Raw genomic sequence first — 18,884 nt, forward strand, 5'->3', positions numbered from 1 at the left:
GATTGTGAGCTCTTTCAAGGTGACAACTCTGTACAACTGATTTTAGTACACCTGAAACCCAACATAGTGCTCAATACGTGAGGGCAAATAATAAATGCAAGCTAAACAACGTCAATTGTATACACACACACACACACACACACACACACACGTCTGCTAATTTTGCTTTAGTTTGGCAATTCATCTATACCAGGGTTTGGTAAACTTTCTGTAAGGAGCCCTACGGTAAATATTTTAGGCTTTGTGTACCATACAGACTCTATCTCACTGCTCAGTGCTTCCGTTGAAGTTCAGAAGCAGCCATAGACAATATGTGAACGATTGGGTGGGGTCATGTTCAAATAAAACTTTATTCACAAAAACAGGTGTTTTTTACTGTAGTTGGCCACCCTGGATTTAGACCAAGGCTCATGAACAGGTTTCATCTCCTACGCTAACTTTGGTTGATGGGTTGCTGCCTGGAGTACTGTATTGAGAAGGATTCTCAGGGTGGGTCTGGGCTTAATGGCCCATGAGGGCAGAGACATGTTGACTTGTGCCGCCATTTATTCCTAGCGGCTAGCACAGTGCCCGACACATAGTAGACACTCAAGTATTAATGGAAAGGATTAGTTCTAGCCCACGGCTGCACGCCTGCTCGTACTGCTGTCGTCTTTTGGAGGTGAAGCAGGACTTGGGAAAGGGTATATTTTTCTCTGAACTATTTGCCCATTCAGATTTTAAAATGTGTCGTTTTATATTTACACAAGCAGGTGCATTCACTGCTGAGATTATAGCTTTTCCACACAATTAGGTATCCCATTTTTCTCTTGCTAAAATAAGATACCCTTTCAAACTCTGTATGCAAAGTTATGCAACACTGCTGGGAATGCTGATTTGCTTTCCTCTCTGCTGCATTTTGCTTCTCTTATCCAGGCTTCACAATTCCATCCGCCGTCCCCGGCAGAGGTCAGCTTAGTGCTCTGATCATGCACGGGCTCGGTCAAGAGGAAATCACTGTGTTTTCAAGGTGCTTTGCCACAGGTCATCCTGTGGCCTGTTTCACACAGCTTCCTGATATTTGCTTGATTGCCCACAAGCTGTTGGAAAAGGGTTCCAGGTCCTCCTGGTATCAGAAGTACTCAAGGTCAGTTAGGTTGCTTTAGGGAGGGCTCACCCTTTCAGAGGCTGAGCAGATTGGCAATTTGATGCCGTAAAAAAAGTCTGTGGCACTGCGGGTAGACAGGCCGTGTGGGAATGTCGCTGCGCACAGTCAAGGTTGTTACAAGAACTAAAAATGTTTACTTGCCAAACTGAGTACTGGGGGATGCAGAGGGCTGTTATTGTGGAGGGTCTGGTACAACTCTGGATGTACATCAGAATTTGTGGTCTAGCTTTGTAAGAACACATGTGCCTAGATGTTATAAAATCAGAACTCAAAGGGGTAGAAACCGTGCGTTTCACCCTTCAGTGAGCTTGTTGAAATGTAGCACAAGTTTAAAAAGCAGATTCTAGGGTCCTACCTGAAAAATTGTGATTTACTAACTATGGAGCAGGACCCATATTCTGCGTTTTTAAGACACCCCTCCCCCCCTCCCAGGTGCTTTGGAAGCGGTTGGAGTACCACCCTTGAGAAATACTGACCAAGTCTAACCACATTATTTTGTAGGAAAAACTACAGCCCTGTACCTAGTGCCCTTTTCATGCTTGGATCTAATAAGACTTCAAGGTGATCCAGTTCATGAACTTCATACCTGGGTTCCTAAAATGGGACACTAGATATTTTGTGTGTGTTTTGGGGAAGAGGATCCATTGCTCTCGTCAGATTTTCATTTAGGTTCAAAATTATACATAAATTACAAGAAACACTTTCTTGGTTTGAGATAAACTCTGGCTCTGCCTAAACCAGCCGTCCTGTTTCTATGGTATTAAACAAGATTTGGTGCTCAAGAAATATAAAATAGTATGACATCTATATGCCTTATGGCAAATGTCAGAGTGATAGAAAGAATCACAGGGGGGCCTGGTCCTTTTTTCTTTTATGTTTGTGGCTATATAGAATGATCCCTCACAGGGTTTTACGCCTAGTTTTAAAGCACCCCCTCTCCATCATTTTCTTCCAGCATGCCTGCACTGGGCTAGATATTAGGGAAACCGTCATATGTGAAAAAACTTTTGTCCTACCTGCTAGTTGCTCATAAATTAGTGATGAGGCAAATAGATGACTAGATGGAGACACTATGAATGAAGTGGTAGAGAGCCGTAGTAGAGGTCTGATGAAGGGCAGTGCTGTGGCAGCTCTAGTGAGGCAGCAATAGCTTTTGTTCTGGAAGATACGTTTGCAACGTAAGCGATGACTCCTATCCGTACAGGAGTAGTTTTAAAACAATGTGCCACTGAGATTGGTCATGTTGTTTGACTTCATTCATTCATTTATGTAAAAACATATATTGTGCACCTTTAACATAAAAGGCACTGTGAAGGCTCCTTAAGATGTAATATTTAGAATATATTAAAGTTACTCCATTTTTAGTTTCAATGTTATAAATTAATTAACATAGAAAGTACAGTGTTGTGATCAGTTGCCTCACATCCTGTCTGGAAAGGGGTATAATATAAATTTAGTAAGTAAAAAAAAAAAAAAAAAAAGCAATATGCGGTAGATGGCTACCGAATGCATTCTTTATTGACCTACGTGTGAGATGCAACAAATTACATTTTCCTTCTCAGGTTAACCTCAAAATAGTTTTGATGGTTGGTCTTGCGGGTAGAGCCAGTGGTGGTGAAGACCAAATAAAACTTTCAGGCAGTACCGATTTTTGTGTTTTCCTCTATACAGGGTTAAATTTCTGAGTAGACAACATTTGTCTTTCCTGACCTTTACTTGCCAACTTTACACCTTATTCCCAGGGATTTCTCTGGGTGCTTTCCTGCTTCTCATTCCCCTTCCCTGTGTGTAAAAATCTGATCAACATGTCCACACTAAGACTGACCATTTCTTGATGTATTACTCTTCCTTAAAATACTTGCCTTTTGGGAAGGGGAAGAACTGGCATAAACCAGAGATTGCAAGCTGTAATGTTAGAATTTCAGGGCTCAAAGCCAAAAGGGAAAATGATTTGGGGGCAGGGATCCTTCTTGGGTTCCTCAAATCACACTACGTTAGACCAGATTCCTGGACAGAAAGATGGACCCTTTTCCAGCCCCCCACTGCACATACAAGGAGCCTAAATCTCATACTGGTTTTGAAGGCACTTTTTTAAAAAAATTAATTTATTTATGGCTCTGTTGGGTCTTCGTTGCTGCGTGTGGGCTTTCTCTAGTTGCCGCGAGTGGGGGCTATTCTTCATTGCGGTGCGTGGGCTTCTCTTGTTGCAGAGCATGGGCTCTAAGCGCGCGGGCTTCAGTACTTGTGGCTTGTGGGCTCGGTAGTTGTGGCGCATGGGCTCAGTAGTTGTTGCATACAGGCTTAGTTGTTCCGTGGCATGTGGGAGCTTCCTGGACCAGGGTTCGAACCCGTGTCCCCTGCATTGGCAGGCGGATTCTTAACCACTGAGCCACCAGGGGAGTCCCTTGAAGGCAGTTCTTAAAGCCATGTCAAATTGGGGACATCAATCCAACTGGCATTGGCCTTGTGGTTCCCTGCCGTCGTGGCTACACCTGCTCTCTGGACGTGCTCCCTAAAGAGCCTGATAGGAAGCTATGGGCAGGAGTCAAGTGAGGCCCAGGAGGGGTTCTCTGGCCCTGTTGCCAGCTAGGATCTTTTGGCTGACTCCCTGAGGGACTGCTCTATTGTCATAGCTACAGAGTCCTTTTTGATTAATAATTCATGCGTGTTTTATAATTCGTTATAACAGTTGGTCCCATTGGCTTCCTGAATCCCCAAGGACATTTTTAGTTAGCGTTATGCATGGAACTTTCTAGAATACATTTGTATAGTGCTCATGGAAGTTAAATTTTTGTCAAGCTTTATAGCCCAACATTCAGAAATGGAAGGGAATTTTATCAGTAATTAATTTCCTTTCAAATAGGGAATATTTTTCTTTCTGTAAACAAACGTTTTTCTTCTAATGATCTCAAGTGTATAGAATGTGAAACAATATCTTACTTCTTTTTGTAACTGCTGAAGACAAAGGAACTCACCTATCACAAATTTAACAAGACCACTCTGGCTGCGTGCTGCTTGTTTTCTCAACGGGTTTAAGAAAAACTCTACTGGTCGGCAGTTTTTAAAGTTGCCATCTCTCAGGAGAACTTAGGTGTGTGTATGTGCTTTAAAATAAAAGGAAAAGAAAAGAGAAGGACCGTGGAACTAATATAGTATGGCCTGTTCCCCCTGACTCTCTGGAATATGTGGGTAACTGAGGGCCAAAGAATTTATTAATCATCACTTTAGTAGTAGTAGTAGAGAAATAACCTCAACTTTTCTTTAGACTGTAAAAATATAAATCTTTAATCCCTTAGAGTTTGAATGTAGATTTCACCAAGATAATAAGAAAATGGACCACATGGCTAAACAGTATTTGATACCGCCGTACTGCGAGATATCTCTCTCTCTCTCTCTCTCTCTCTCTCTCTATATATATAGATATATAGATATATATATAAGGTCTCCATCTGCTGTCAGGGAAGCCATCATTCAAGAAGTGGAGTTTTAATTATATTTTCATGTTGTAGCATGCTTGGTGCTACCATGTGAATATGCCTCAGATTACATATGGATCAGATGACTGATAGAGTTATTAAAGGTTTGTCCCTTGAGGAATCCCGGAGCAATTGTCCTGAACCTATAACTTAGCAGTCATCATCTTAGTGTTTAAACTAAATGAAAACTTCACTCTCCATATTAAGTAGGTTAGGGTATATGGCTCCGAGTCCCTAGCATGCTGAGTGTCATGCCCTCTGTGGTGGTCATTTTGCCACACAACTGACTAGCATTTGCACGTCCACAGCTTTGGTTCTCCAGAGCAATCTCAAATCTCCCTAATAAGCATAGGATAGCATTGACACTCTTCAGGTTTAAGTCTGAGACTTTTTCCTGATGCCGTGTGTCTCGAAGGAATCAAATTTGCCTTCTTGAGACAGAATTATGAATTCAGGAGTGCAAGATCATCCTGTCAAAGAGGTTTTTCTTATTTGAATAACCCCTCCAGGTTAGAAGTGGCAAAGACTAAAAATGGACAGAAATGACACTCTTGGCAGGCGAGAGAAAAGAACAACTCCCTTGCCTCTGTCCTCTTGCTGGTGGGCAAGGGCGCTCGCTCTGACTTTGTTTTGAAGTGCCTGGAGCCAAAGAGCAGTTGTCAAAAGTTAATGGTATGTTACCCTAAGAAAGATGGATGCCAAGGTGGACCTAAGTAAATTCACGTGCCGTCCATGCTGGCTGCTGTCAACTCAGCACATGTGCACTCACCTCCCTTCAAGGTCAGGGCAACCTTGTCTGCGATAAAAATATTACCTCCTCCTCTCTTCTGTCTTCCTGTGGCACGAATTTTGAATGATCTGCTTTATGATCTCTCTTTTATCTCCTGAATACCTAGCGACCATCCCTGAGGTACTGTTTCCTAAAATTCAGCTCTTTTCTACTCAGCATTTGCAGAATTGATTTCCCACCTAACCTCCCTTGTGTGTCTTCCTCATTGTCAAAATCTGCTTCTCCTCAGAGGGTCACTGATCAGATGCCCTTGGAGCCAGATATAGCACCTTATTGTGTGTGGCATCAATGTTAAATTTAGCCTTAGCATGGGTCCCAGGATCAGCCCCTTTGCTTTAGTCTCCTTTTGAGCCAGTCTTAGAAGCCTGTGTCCATTCATAATCGACACTCATATCAGAAGCAGCAGCACCGTGTGTTCCAAGCCAGGCATATATATTGTGTAAATATAAACTGAAAGGCGCTGCCATCAATTATTCGTCCCATTCATTTCAGTGGAGCTTGAGGATGTCTCTCTGCCAGATTGTGTGTGTGTGTGTGTGTGTGTGTGTGCACGTTAAATAAAAAGAAGGGGGAAGGGTAATTTATAAAATCAGATAATTGGAAAGATATTAAAATCCTGAAACTTCTTATCTTGGCAAAGCACAGCCTGGACCATCCTTGAGGCAAAAGTGGGTATTTCTTCTTAAGATGCATTTTCAAGGTTTTGTAATCTTAGAATCTCATCTGTTGGTTTTTCAAATTTGCTTTGAAATTGGGTCTTTACATCAGGATCAACATTTATAACAGCTCATTACAAACTTAATGATAAAATCCATTCCTTGATTTAAAAAATATCTTCTAAGTAAGAATTTATTGAGTGTAGGTGAAGCTTTCTTTCCTTTGAATACCATACCTAATTTTTTAAAATATAAAATTGTATGCTGTATACTAGGTCTTAGACTTGGTAGTAAAATAGAACATTTGATTGAAAAGAAGGGGGCAAAAAAACCTCCTACAACTATGAAATATGCAGTACTAAATAAAAATTGTAAGGCATGTTTTCATGGTTAAGGACATCAGAAGCCTATTTTTATTTTAAATCTGTTAAAGTTAAAATGAATAGTAACTTACCCTTGGCAAAGTCCTAGAGAAAAATACTAAAAGTGATTTGAACATAGTTCTAATTTACTCCTGATCTTTCTCTAACGGAGGGTCTATTAAAATTTAATTTAATATCTTTTCTTGGAAATAACTTTTGCCTCCCTGGAACTTGTAACCAAAATCATTAGTATGATATTTTTCTTTGGAGTTCTGTAAAATAATACTTTTTCCTCCTAGAGGTTTTTCTTTTTTTAAGGGGTGGTGGATATTCCATAAAATACAGAGAGGTGGATGGTTTTCAGGCTTACAGTTAAGTGTTCAAAGTAAATTTAATACATTTCACTGTACTCTGTTTTCCCATTGTTTTCAATAGCATCTCCATCATCTTTAGCTTCCAGTTTTGCAACACTGAAGCCATTTTATGGGTTTTTCTTTTCCATCTGTCACCAGGCTTTGCTCATGTGCTCTTTTATTCTCTTCTCAATGGCTTTATCCTAGTCTGGGGCTGCTTTACCCTGCAAGAGAAGGGACCACAGTAGGCATTACCTTCTTTTTAAAATACAAAAATTTTTTTCTTTTCTGGTTCAAAAGCATTTGGTGATTCCTGCTCCAATCCACGACTCACTGCGTAACCAAGGATAAATTACTTAACCTCTCTGAGTCTGTTTCCTCATCTGTGAAAACCAGTAAGTGTTTTCATGAGGGTGAAATAAATAAACACATGTGAAGCATTCAGCACAGTGCTTGGCACATAGAAAGCGGTCAATCATTTTTCTATTTTTTTTATTTTAGAAAATTTGGAAAATGAAGAAAACTGTATAGAGAAAAAATATCACCCAAACTCTTACTAGTCTGAGATAACTAATGACTCGTATTAACGTAATTCAACCATTTTCCCCTCATATGTGTCGTAAACAAACTGCTTTGTAATCTGCTCTTCATTATAAACGTTTTCCTACATTATTAGTATTCTTTCATAACATGATTTTTAATAGCTGCATTGTATTCCATTTCTTGGCTATCCCATGGCATAATCAACCAATTTGTAGACAAACATTTATTATCTTGAATAATACCTTGATAAACATGTTTGCTACACAAGTCTTTATGCTCATCTTTAACTTTTTCTTAAAATAAATTCCTGGAAAGACAATTACTAGGTTAAAAGTGTAAATTACTTTAAAGTTTTTGTTACTTTTTTTCATTTGCTGTCCCAAAAGTGTCCGATTTATATTCCAGTCACAGTGTAGAAGGCCATTTTCCTTTCCTTCAGACTTTTTACTTGTCTCCCTGCTTTAATCTTTCTTTCGGTGCATTTTAAGCTCAACTGCAAGCACATTCTTACTCAGACAAGATTTGATAATTTATTCACTCTTTTTGATGTTTCGGTTGTTTCCTGTTACTAACTGCTACAAATCAAAGCTCCCCGGTTTAACAGGGAGTTAAAACTTCTCCACCTGCCAGCTCTCTCAGACTCCTAGTTTCATCACCTTCTTTTATGATTTCGCCCCGTGAACTCACATTCACTACTTTCTAGATTGCTTTTCTTTCCTCCAGCAAGAACTTCTTACCTTGAAACTGATCCTTAAACACCGGAATGATTTCCTGATTCTTTTTCTTCTGCCCTCTTTAATTTCTCTCCCTAGAGGCCTCTCAGCACTCACAGTAGCTCATATGTTAAACAAAATTCATCTCAAGATTCATGTCTGTTTTTGTGTTAGTTTGTAAAATGTGTTTTTCCAGTGTTTCACCTGTGTGTGCTGTTTGCATGTTAAAACTGCAGGTTGATGGCAGAGTTCTGTTCTCCCAACAGTGTCAAATCTAATGTGCTTCACTCAGCAGACGCTCGATAAATTAGAATTGACTGGCTAACAGGTTTTCTTTTTAAGATGAACTGTGAAGCGTTTAGCAGCTTTTGAAATGCACTTTTTTTTTTTGCACTCTCCCTCCCTGTCCCCCACCAAACTCTTTCATATACACTGGTTATTTCTTAAAGAACATTCAACTGTTATAGTAAATAGCATTTTAGCATAATGACCTACTAGGTCAGCATTCTATCCACTAGGTTCCCAGAATTTAGATCCTCAATCATCTGCTTCTTTTATCGTTTTCATCCATTGAGTCCTTTTACAGGTATAGTATAACTCTAGCCCTTTTCTGTCTTCCAGACTGAAGTTGGCACGGGTGATATGAATGTATGCACATTCCGTAAGAAGGTGCTTTGGGCACCTTTGTGCCCTACCTCACAAGCTTTTAGCTCATCTTTTTATTCTAGCTGTTAACCATCTTCCCAGGTGTAACCGGAACTGATGAACCTGTGTCTTCCCCTTTCTGTCCTGAGGCTTCTCTGCCACCACCTGGCGTATGTTTGGGAACCTACTCAGTTCAGACAAGCAAAACCTGAATGCCCAGGAGGAGTTAACACCCCTCAAGGCAACCCTTCACTCGACACAATTCTGAGGCATTCTACATGACTGCTCAGAGAGTCCCTAGCAGAATTGAGTTCATTGCCAAATGAAGAAATAAAGGCAAGAATGGAAAAGATCAAACAATTATGGAGAGGAAGTCATTAAATAAAGCTTCATATACAGCTTTGTATATGAAGTACATAATTTACCATGTTGGCATGTGAATGATGATTTGGGTTTCAGCCATTTACTTCCTAAAATAATGGCTCCAATAATGATTGAAGACCAGGTGTAGTTCCATTTGCCAGTAGAAAACCAGACTTGTATGCTGTTTCTAGAATCATGAAAGGAAGTTCTGATTGCAGGCAAAGAATTATGAACTGTCCAAAAGTTTTCTCTAAAAGCTATCTCAAAGTCCCTGATTCTTGGATACAGTGAAGATATTAAGCTTCTATGGTAGAAAGTACTGAACTGGGAGCTGGGAGAACACAAGATGTGTAAGATACAGTCTTTACCTCAGCCAAACTGGGGAGCTAAAATACCTGTACCTCTATAAATACTTGAAAGACTGTTGATTGCTATTAGGTGGGTTCACTGACAGAGTTTATAGCATTTGAGCCTACTTTGAAGGATGTGAAGGATCGACCAAATCCATAATTTGCCTACTTTCACTCAAAGTTATTTTGAAGATACAGAATGATAACAGCATAAATTGCTCAGAAAAGTATAAAGTACCGCACAAATGCAAGACACTGAAAATCGTAACAAAGTACTGTTTCTGATAGTTAGGTTATAAGAATATGCAATTTAGGACTTAAACTTCTAGTAGCACTTATCATTGATTAAAGAATAGATAAGTAATCCTATATTTTAATTTTGTTTTTCACTTCATTTTTAGAATTCTAGTGAAGTTTTAAGACTTAAATTGCTATTTGTATTATCTATCACTTGTGCAATAATTCCAATCTCAGTTAATAATATGACAGCCTGTTTTTTTATTGAGATATGATATATTAGTTTCAGGTATACAGCATAATGATTCAATATCTGTATATGTTGCAAAATGATCCACCACAATAAGGTCTAGTTAACCACACATAGTTATGCATTTTTTTCCTGTGATGAAAATGTTTAAAATCTGTTCTCTTATCAACTTTCAACTAAGCAGTACAGCCTTATTAACTACAGTCAGCATGCTGTACATTATAACCCCAGGACTTATTATTTTTTTTTGTAAGTGGGAGTTTGATATCTTTTAACCACTTTCACCCATTTTGCTCACTTCTGGCACCCACCAGTCTATTCTCTGTATCTATGAGTTTGGTTTTTGTGTTTTTGTTTTGTTTTTATTTTCCACATATAAGCGAGATCATAAGGTATTTGTATGACATCCTGTTTTTTGGCATAGGTTTATGCTTGAACATAAGGTTTTGACTGACATTTGAATACATTTAGAGAATCACCTCAGTATAAAGGTGATTTCTTGAAATATCTTGATAGAAGCTAGTATTTTGCTAGAGTTGTTTCTTTCTATTCCTCTTAAAAAATCTTACCCAGAGGAAAGAACTCTATACAGTAGTCCCTCAGTATCCACAGAGGATTGGTTCTTGGATACCAAAATATGAGTCACTCAAGTTGCATATTAAATGGTGTAATATTTACATATAACCTATGCATATACTTTAAATCATCTCTAGATCACTTATAATACCTAATACAATGTAAATGCTATGTAAATAGTTGTTAAATACAATGTAAATGCTATGTAAATAGTTGCTGGCATGACAAATTCACTTTTTGCTTTTGGGAACTCTCTGGTATTTTTTTGGAATTTAAAAAAATTGAAGTATAGTTGACATACAGTATTATGTTAGTTTCAGGTGTACAACATAGTTATTTGACAATCAAGTACGTTACAAAATGATCACTACAGTAAGTTCAGTAACCGTCTGTCACCATACAAAATTATTGCAGTATTATCAACTACAATCATACCTCCGAGATATTGTGGGTTTGGTTCCAGACTGCCGCAATAAAGCAAATATTGCAATAAAGTGAGTCACGAATTTTTTGGTTTCCGATTGCGTGTAAAAGTTATTTTTACATTATAGTCTATTAAGTGTGCAATAGCATTATGTCTTAAGAAACCAATGTAATGTAACTCAATTTAAAAATACTTTATTTTTTTCATCCGCTGAGTCCACTGAGTAAGATAGTTAGGTAGTTTGTGATTGACATGTACACACTGCTATATTTAAAATGGCTAACCACAATTGATACAGCCACTGTGGAGAACAGTATGGAGGTTCCTTAAAAAGCTACAAATAGAACTACCATATGACCCAGCAATCCCACTACTGGGCATATACCCTGAGAAAACCATAATTCAAAAAGAGTCATGTACCACAGTGTTCATTGCAGCTCTATTTACAATAGCCCAGAGATGGAAACAACCTAAGTGTCCATCATCGGATGAATGGATAAAGAAGATGTGGCACATATATACAATGGAATATTACTCAGCCATAAAAAGAGACGAAATTGAGCTATTTGTAATGAGGTGGATAGACCTAGAGTCTGTCATACAGAGTGAAGTAAGTCAGAAAGAGAGAGACAAATACCGTATGCTAACACATATATATGGAATTTAAAAAAAAAAAATGTCATGAAAAACCTAGGGGTGAAACAGGAATAAAGACACAGACTTACTAGAGAATGGACTTGAGGCTATGGGGAGGGGGAAGTGTAAACGGTGACAAAGCGATAAAGAGGCATGGACATATATACACTACCAAACGTAAGGTAGATAGCTAGTGGGAAGCAGCCGCATAGCACAGGGAGATCAGCTCGGTGCTTTGTGACCGCCTGGAGGGGTGGGATAGGGAGGGTGGGAGGGAGGGAGACGCAAGCGGGAAGAGATATGGGAATATATGTATATATATAACTGATTCATTTTGTTGTGAAGCTGAAACTAACATACCATTGTAAAGCAATTATACTCCAATAAAGATGTTAAAAGAAAAAAAAAAAAAAATTAAAAAAAAAAAAAAAATAAAATGGCTAACCAACAAGGACCTACTGTATAGCACAGGGAACTCTGCTCAATATTATGTAAGAACCTAAATGAGAAAAAATTTGAAAAAGAATAGATACATGTATATGTATAACTGAATCACTTTGCTGTACACCTGAAACTAACACAACATTGTTAATCAACTATACTCCAATATAAAATAAAAAGTTTAAAAAAAAACAATTTACAGAAACAATTTCATGGCTTAAAATGAAGACTTTCTGAAAAAAATACTTTATTGCTAAAAAATGCTAACCATTATCTTACAATGTGGGGTTGCCACAAACCTTCAACTCTTAAAAACAAACAAACAAAAACAAAAAATTGAAGCACAATAAAACAAGGGTTGCCTATATATTCCTTATGCTGTGTATTACATCTCCATGATTTATTTATTTTATAACTCGAAGTTCGCACCTCTTAATCCCCTTGACCTATTTCACCCAACCTCCCACTCCCTCTCCTCTGGCAACCACCAGTTTGTTCTCTATATCCATAAGTCTGTTTCTGTGTTCTTTGGTTTGTTTGTTTGTTTTTTAGATTCCACATATAAATGAGATCACATAGTGTTTGTCTTTCTCTGCCTAATTTATTTCACGTAGCATAATACCATTTTGTTGCAAATGGCAAGATTTCATTCTTTTTTATAGATGAGTTATATTCCTTTGTACATATATATACCATATCTTCTTTTATCCATTCATGCATTACTGGACTTTTAGGTTGCTTCCATATCTTGGCTATAGTAAATAGTGCTACAGTGAACATAGGGGTGTATATATCTTTTTGAATTAGTGGGTTTTTTCCCTTGGGTAAATACCCAGAAGTGGAATTGCTAGATCGTTTGGTAGTTCTATTTTTAATTTTTTGAGGAACCTTCATACTGTTTTCCATAGTGGCTGCACCAATTTACATTCCCACCAACAGTGCACAAGAGTTCCCTTTTCTCCACACCCTTACCAACACTTGTTATTTGTGGTCTTTTTGATGACAGCCATTCTGACAGGTGTGAGGTGATATCTCATTGTGATTTTGATTTGCATTTCCCTGATGATTAATGACATTGAGCATCTTTTCATGTGTCAGTTGGGCATCTGTATGTCTTCTTTTGAGAAATGTGTATTCAGGTTCCCCGCCCATTTTTTTTTTTTTTTTTTTTTGCGGTACGAGGGCCTCTCACTGTTGTGGCCTCTCCCGTTGCGGAGCACAGGCTCCAGACGCACAGGCTCAGCGGCCATGGCTCACGGGCCCAGTCGCTCCGCGGCATGTGGGATCTTCCCGGACCGGGGCACGAACCCATGTCCCCTGCATCGGCAGGCGGACTCTCAACCGCTGCGCCACCAGGGAAGCCCCTCCGCCCATTTTTTAAATGGATTTTTAAAATTTAATTGTATGACTTCTTTATATGCTTTGGATAATAACCCCTTATCAGATACACCATTTGCAAATAGCTTCTCCTGTTCATTAGGTTGCCTTTTTGTTTTGCTGTGCAAAAGCTTTTTAGTTTGATGTAGTCCCATTTGTTTATTTTTGCTTTTGTTTCCTTTGCCTGAGGGGACAGAGCCAAAAAAATATTGCTGAGATCAGTGTCAAAGAGCATATTGACTGTGTTTTCTTCTAGGAGTTTTACGGTTTCAGGCCTTAAAGTCTTTAATCCATTTTGAGTTTATTTTTGTATACAGTGTAAGAAAATGGTCCTCTTATTGAGGCCACACTGGTGTGCAGGGCTGGCCCCCAGTACAGCTGGCTGTAAGGACTGGCTACAAGTGTTGCAGGTGCTCTGATGTGCAGGGCTGACCCCTGGGGCGGGAGCTGCTTTGGGGGGTTGCCGGTGCCTGCCAAGGGTGCCGGATGGGATGGGCAAGGCTGAGGGCCACGTTGGAGGAGCTCTGGTGCTGGCTGAGGGCACCTACTTGGGCTGGTGGGGCAGGGTTTCTTTCCAAATATTTTCTGTCTGCAGCTGGTTGAATCCACAGATGTGGAACCCACAGATACAGAGGGCTGACTATACATGAAGTTATACTGTTTTAGAAATGAAATGCCAAAATTTAATTCCACTGTAGTAAAAAATATAGGCCCGGTTCCAAGACCTCCACCATGATTTGAATTAAAAGAGTAAATCAGTGGACACAATAGGAAGGAAACGTGTGGTATGCTTTCAGTTATACTGAATACACCAATATTTGTTAAACGTGCATTATGGAATTATTTCCTGTACCTCATAGATATTTCCAAGGAAAAAAATTAAAGACGTGTTACACTGAATAGCAAGGTAGTGTGAATTTTAAAAGAGTTATTCTGCAGGATGTCTCTTCATTCTCCATTGTCAGGAGAAAATTGTTATGAAACTCTAGAATTAAATATGTTGTGCTAATGTGCTGAGTCCATTTACATTCTATGGAATAATTTTATTTGTTCTGCAGTAGCTGGCTGGCAGAGAAAATGAACAGTGTTTGGTGATATTTTAAAGTTGTAATTTCATCAGCAACCGACTTAGGGGATCCAAATGTAAGTCTGGAAATGAAGTGTTGTGTGCTATATTTGGCTACTCTGAAGACTGAAATATAACTTTTTCCACCACTTCCCAGTGAGTTTTTCCTGAGAAGTCAGTTGTCATTGTTCTGGCAAGTTTCTTTTCATCCTAAACTGTGCTAACATTTAGAAGGAAAACTACGAAGGTTCTTTACCAAAAGAACATATTTTAAAGATAATTTTTTTTAATTACAGGAATTTTTAAAAAATATTAAACTATGTAGATGTGTCTTCACCTTATTCTGGGCCCATACCCCAGAGACAATCCTGTTTAACAGTTTCTTTTATTTTAGTTTTCTAGTGATTGTGAGTATAATTTTAAACAATATATGTATGCCTTCATTTATTTATCAACCTTAGACCCTATACATATGATGGAGGACTGCACTGTAAGAAGATGCCAAAACTCTTGGCATTCTCAAGAGATATGTTTTAAGAATTTCAATTCTCCTGAGTCATACATGCTGCCATATTACTTAATTTCTCCCTTAAAGTTCTACTTAACTTTAACTGTGATTCTTAACTGGAAGGGAAAAGAGTGTGCTATGGCCCCAGTCCACCAGAAGAATGTATCAGAATCTTTGGGAAGGTCTTTTTCAAAGTACAGATGTCTTCCTTCCTACCTCCAAGGGAAGCTTGCTTACCTGGTTGAAAGTCAGTGTGTGTAATTTCAGATGTTACTAGTTGGGAGTATACTGTGCAGATAATGTAGAAGCAGGGCAAAAAAAGTTAAGAATAAAATATATAAAGGCCAAGATATTTAAGTGGTGAACAATTCTTTTCAGGTTGAGGCATATATGTTTTAGGTCTCTTCGTTTTCTGTTTCTCCTATTATTCCGTTATCAGCCCTAGCAGAGGGCTTTCCGTTTTGTTTACTTTACAAGAGTTCCTGCATAAGCATTAATGAGCAGAGAACAACAAAGCAAAGCAGAAGTTTGGATGCCACAGCATAGGACGGCTTACTGCTGAGATGAGTTACTAGCTTATGCATTCTAGATTAGGGCGAGTCCGATTTATATCCAGTAAAATTACTATCACAGGGCCTTCTGGGTTCAGTGGAATAGCTGAAACTCTGAGTTCGACTCCATGAATGCCAGTCCATCATCTTTTGTACCTTTAAACCTGATAGAAAACTCTTAGAGGTCTGTAATTCTGTGTATTTGAAGATCAACCTTACTTGGTACAGTAGAGTCTAAAAATGACAACAGTGACAAGGATGTGATTGTCTCAAGGGTTGGTTCCACAGTACTTTGAGTTCTCACTACAGCACCTGAGGGGAAGTGAAAAGCCTAAGATGAGAAATACTCATGGGGTTCTCTACTTGTTTTATCTGCAGACGGCAGCTGAATATGTAAAATCTCGACTGCCAGAGGCCCTTAAACAGCATCTTCAAGACTACGAGAAAGACAAAGAAAATAGTGTTTTGTCTTACCAGACCATCCTCGAACAGCAGATTCTATCAATTGACCGAGAAATGCTAGAAAAATTGACTGTGTCCTATGATGAAGCAGGTATGTTGGTCTTTAATAGACACACACACACAATGTTTCTTCCCTGAAAAAATTTCTTTTTAGATTTTGGTTAAATTAGGTCCTTTTCTTTGGTAGAAGATGAAGGGCAGACTGGATTCAAAGTTATATAACATGGATTAACAGTAAGTTTCTTCTCTGCAGTTTTAGTATCAAAGATTTCATCAGGAGATTTCTAAAAATGGCTCTTAAATATCAAATCCCTTTAAAATTTTGGTTCTTTTTAAAATGGAATTGTTCTGGCCTTTTATCAACCATGTGCTCCTGTTGATTTAATCTTTTAAAGTGTCGCTTCAATTTTGGATCCTAGCTGAAAACTTTTACATCCAATAATCCAAGAACTGTTAGTTGCCTCAAGTGTTATTTTTTAATTTCAGAGATCTTCTTTTCTAAAGAGGTACCATTTTTTTCCTGAAGTTTCAAGCTGAACTTGGCTTTCTTTTCCTTAAGCTCCTCAGATGAATCCTAGCCCTAACACCACACTGGACACTTTGGTTCACTGCCTTCCATAAGTTCATATTATCCAAAGGAGCTTATTAGTGAAGGCCTGGATAGACCTCCTTACATCACCATTTTATCTATTATGTGGTTTGTCGGCTAAAACCTCATTTTAATGAAACCAGTGCAGTATTACTTGGAATTATTAAAATCTTTAACAAAATTAGACTTATTCAGGAAAAATATCTTGATTAAAATTGTCATACCACCCCTGCCCCCCCCACCCCAGAAATGGAGAAAAAAGTATGGGAAAATAGGTTTCTAATGGTCAAACATTGGTAGTATTAATTTCCTTTTTAATACCAGGAGCTTCTGTTTTTATTTCTACAGGAAGTTGTTATTTTACATCTCATTTTCTTTCACATGATCTTAAACAGTCTCAATGCTGACGTTCTTAACATTTGATTTCAAGCTTGAATAGCAAACCGAAGAGCAGATTTTTAAAAAAATGCTGCACATGCCTAGCCACTGATGCAGTTTTTCTAGTTATTAAGCTGTCCACATTTTCATTCAGCCTTTTAACCTCTTTACATCTACTTGATAGATACCCATTTCTAGCCTCACCCAGGACATCTCTACTCTCTCTGATTCTCCTTTGCTTTATTATGTTTTCCAGACACAATGGCTCTCTTCTGCCTGTTGGGTATTTATTTATTTGGTCTCTGTATTTGTCTTGTGTTTAACATTCTTCTCTTTGGAATTCTCATTCATCTCCTCTCTCATCCCCAGTGGAGTAAAGTAAGGCTATGATCAGCCCAATCAAAATAATATTTAAATTTTCATAGCATCTCAGAGATCATAGAAGTCAAATAGTCCATCTACTTCCTGTCCCCATAATCACTTTTTAAATTTTATTGAAGTATAGTTGATTTACAATGTTGTGTTAATTTCTGCTGTACAGCAAAGTGATTCAGTTATATATATTTTTTATATATATATATTCTTTTTCATATCTTTTCCATTATGGTTTATCACAGGATATTGAATATAGTTCCCAGTGCTATACAGTAGGACCCTGTTGTTTATCCATCCTATGTATAATAGTTTGCATCTGCTAATCCCAAACTCCCAATCCTTCCCTCCCCCACCCCACTTCCTCCTTGGCAACCACAAGTCTGTTCCCTATGCCTATGAGTCTGTGTCTGTTTCATAGATATGTTCATTTATGTTGTTGTTTAGATTCCACATATAAGTGATATATGGTATTTGTCTTTCTCTTTCTGACTTACTTCACTTAGTATGATAATCTCTAGGTCCATCCATATTGCTGCACATGGCATTATTTCGTTCTTTTTAATGGCTGAGTAGTATTCCACTGTATATATGTACCACATCTTCTTTATCCATTCATCTGTCAGTGGAGATTTAGGTTGCTTCCATGTCTTGGCTATTGTAAATAGTGCTGCTATGAATGTAGGGGTGCTTGTATCTTTTCAAATTATAGTTTTGTCTGGGTATATGCCCAGGAGTGGGATTGCTGGATCATATGACAACTCTATTTTTAGTTTTTTGAGGAACTTCCGTACTGTTTTTCACAGTGGCTGCACCAATTTACATTCCTACCAACACTGTAGGAGGGTTCCTTTTTCTTCACCCCCTCTCCAGCATTTATTATTTGTAGATTTTTTAATGATAGCCATTCTTACTGGTGTGAGGTGGTGATACCTCATTGTAGTTTTGATTTACATTTCTCTAATAATTAGTGATGATGAGCATCTTTTCATGTGCCTGTTAGCCATCTGTATGTCTTCTTTGGAGAAACCTCTATTTAGGTCTTCTGCCCATTTTTCGATTGGGTTGTTTTTGTTGTTATTGAATTGAATGAGCTGTTTGTATAGTTTGGAAATTAAGCCCTTATTGGTTGCATCATTTGCAAATATTTTTTGCAAATGTTTTCTCCCAGTCCGTAGGTTGTCTGTTCATTTTGTTTATGGTTTCCTTTACTGTGCAAAAGCTTATGTTTGATTAGGTTCCATTTGTTTATTTTTGCTTTTACTTCTATTGCCTTGGGAGACTGACCTAAGGAAACGTTGGTATGATTTATGTCAGAGAATGTTTTGCCTATGCTCTCTCCTAGGAGTTTTATGGTGTCATATCTTATGTTTAAGTTTTTAAGCCATTTTGAGTTTATTTTTTGTGTAGGGTGTGAGGGAGTGTTCTAACTTCATTGATTTACGTGTGGCTGTCCATCTTCCCCAATACCACTTGCTGAAGAGACTGTCTTTTCCCCATTGTATATTCTTGCCTCCTTTGTCAAAGATTAATTGACCATAGGTGTGTGGGTTTATTTCTGGGCTCTCTATTCTGTTCCATTGATCCATATGTCTGTTTTTGTGCCAATACCACAGTGT

The 18,884-nt window shown here is 38.3% G+C and overlaps 1 protein-coding gene across 2 annotated transcripts in view; it reads left to right on the forward strand.

Moving 5' to 3' along the window:
- PPM1L (protein phosphatase, Mg2+/Mn2+ dependent 1L) overlaps positions 1-18,884 on the forward strand; it is a 334,733-nt gene that overhangs the window by 184,167 nt on the left and 131,682 nt on the right. For both annotated transcript variants that reach the window (XM_019946217.3, XM_073803863.1), the window contains one exon: positions 15,843-16,017. In XM_019946217.3, coding sequence (XP_019801776.1) covers positions 15,843-16,017 — 175 coding nt within the window. The remainder of the gene's footprint in view (positions 1-15,842; positions 16,018-18,884) is intronic.

The sequence above is a fragment of the Tursiops truncatus genome, chromosome 4 (genome assembly GCF_011762595.2).
Source record: "Tursiops truncatus isolate mTurTru1 chromosome 4, mTurTru1.mat.Y, whole genome shotgun sequence".
In the NCBI taxonomy this organism is placed as follows: Eukaryota; Metazoa; Chordata; class Mammalia; order Artiodactyla; family Delphinidae; genus Tursiops; species Tursiops truncatus.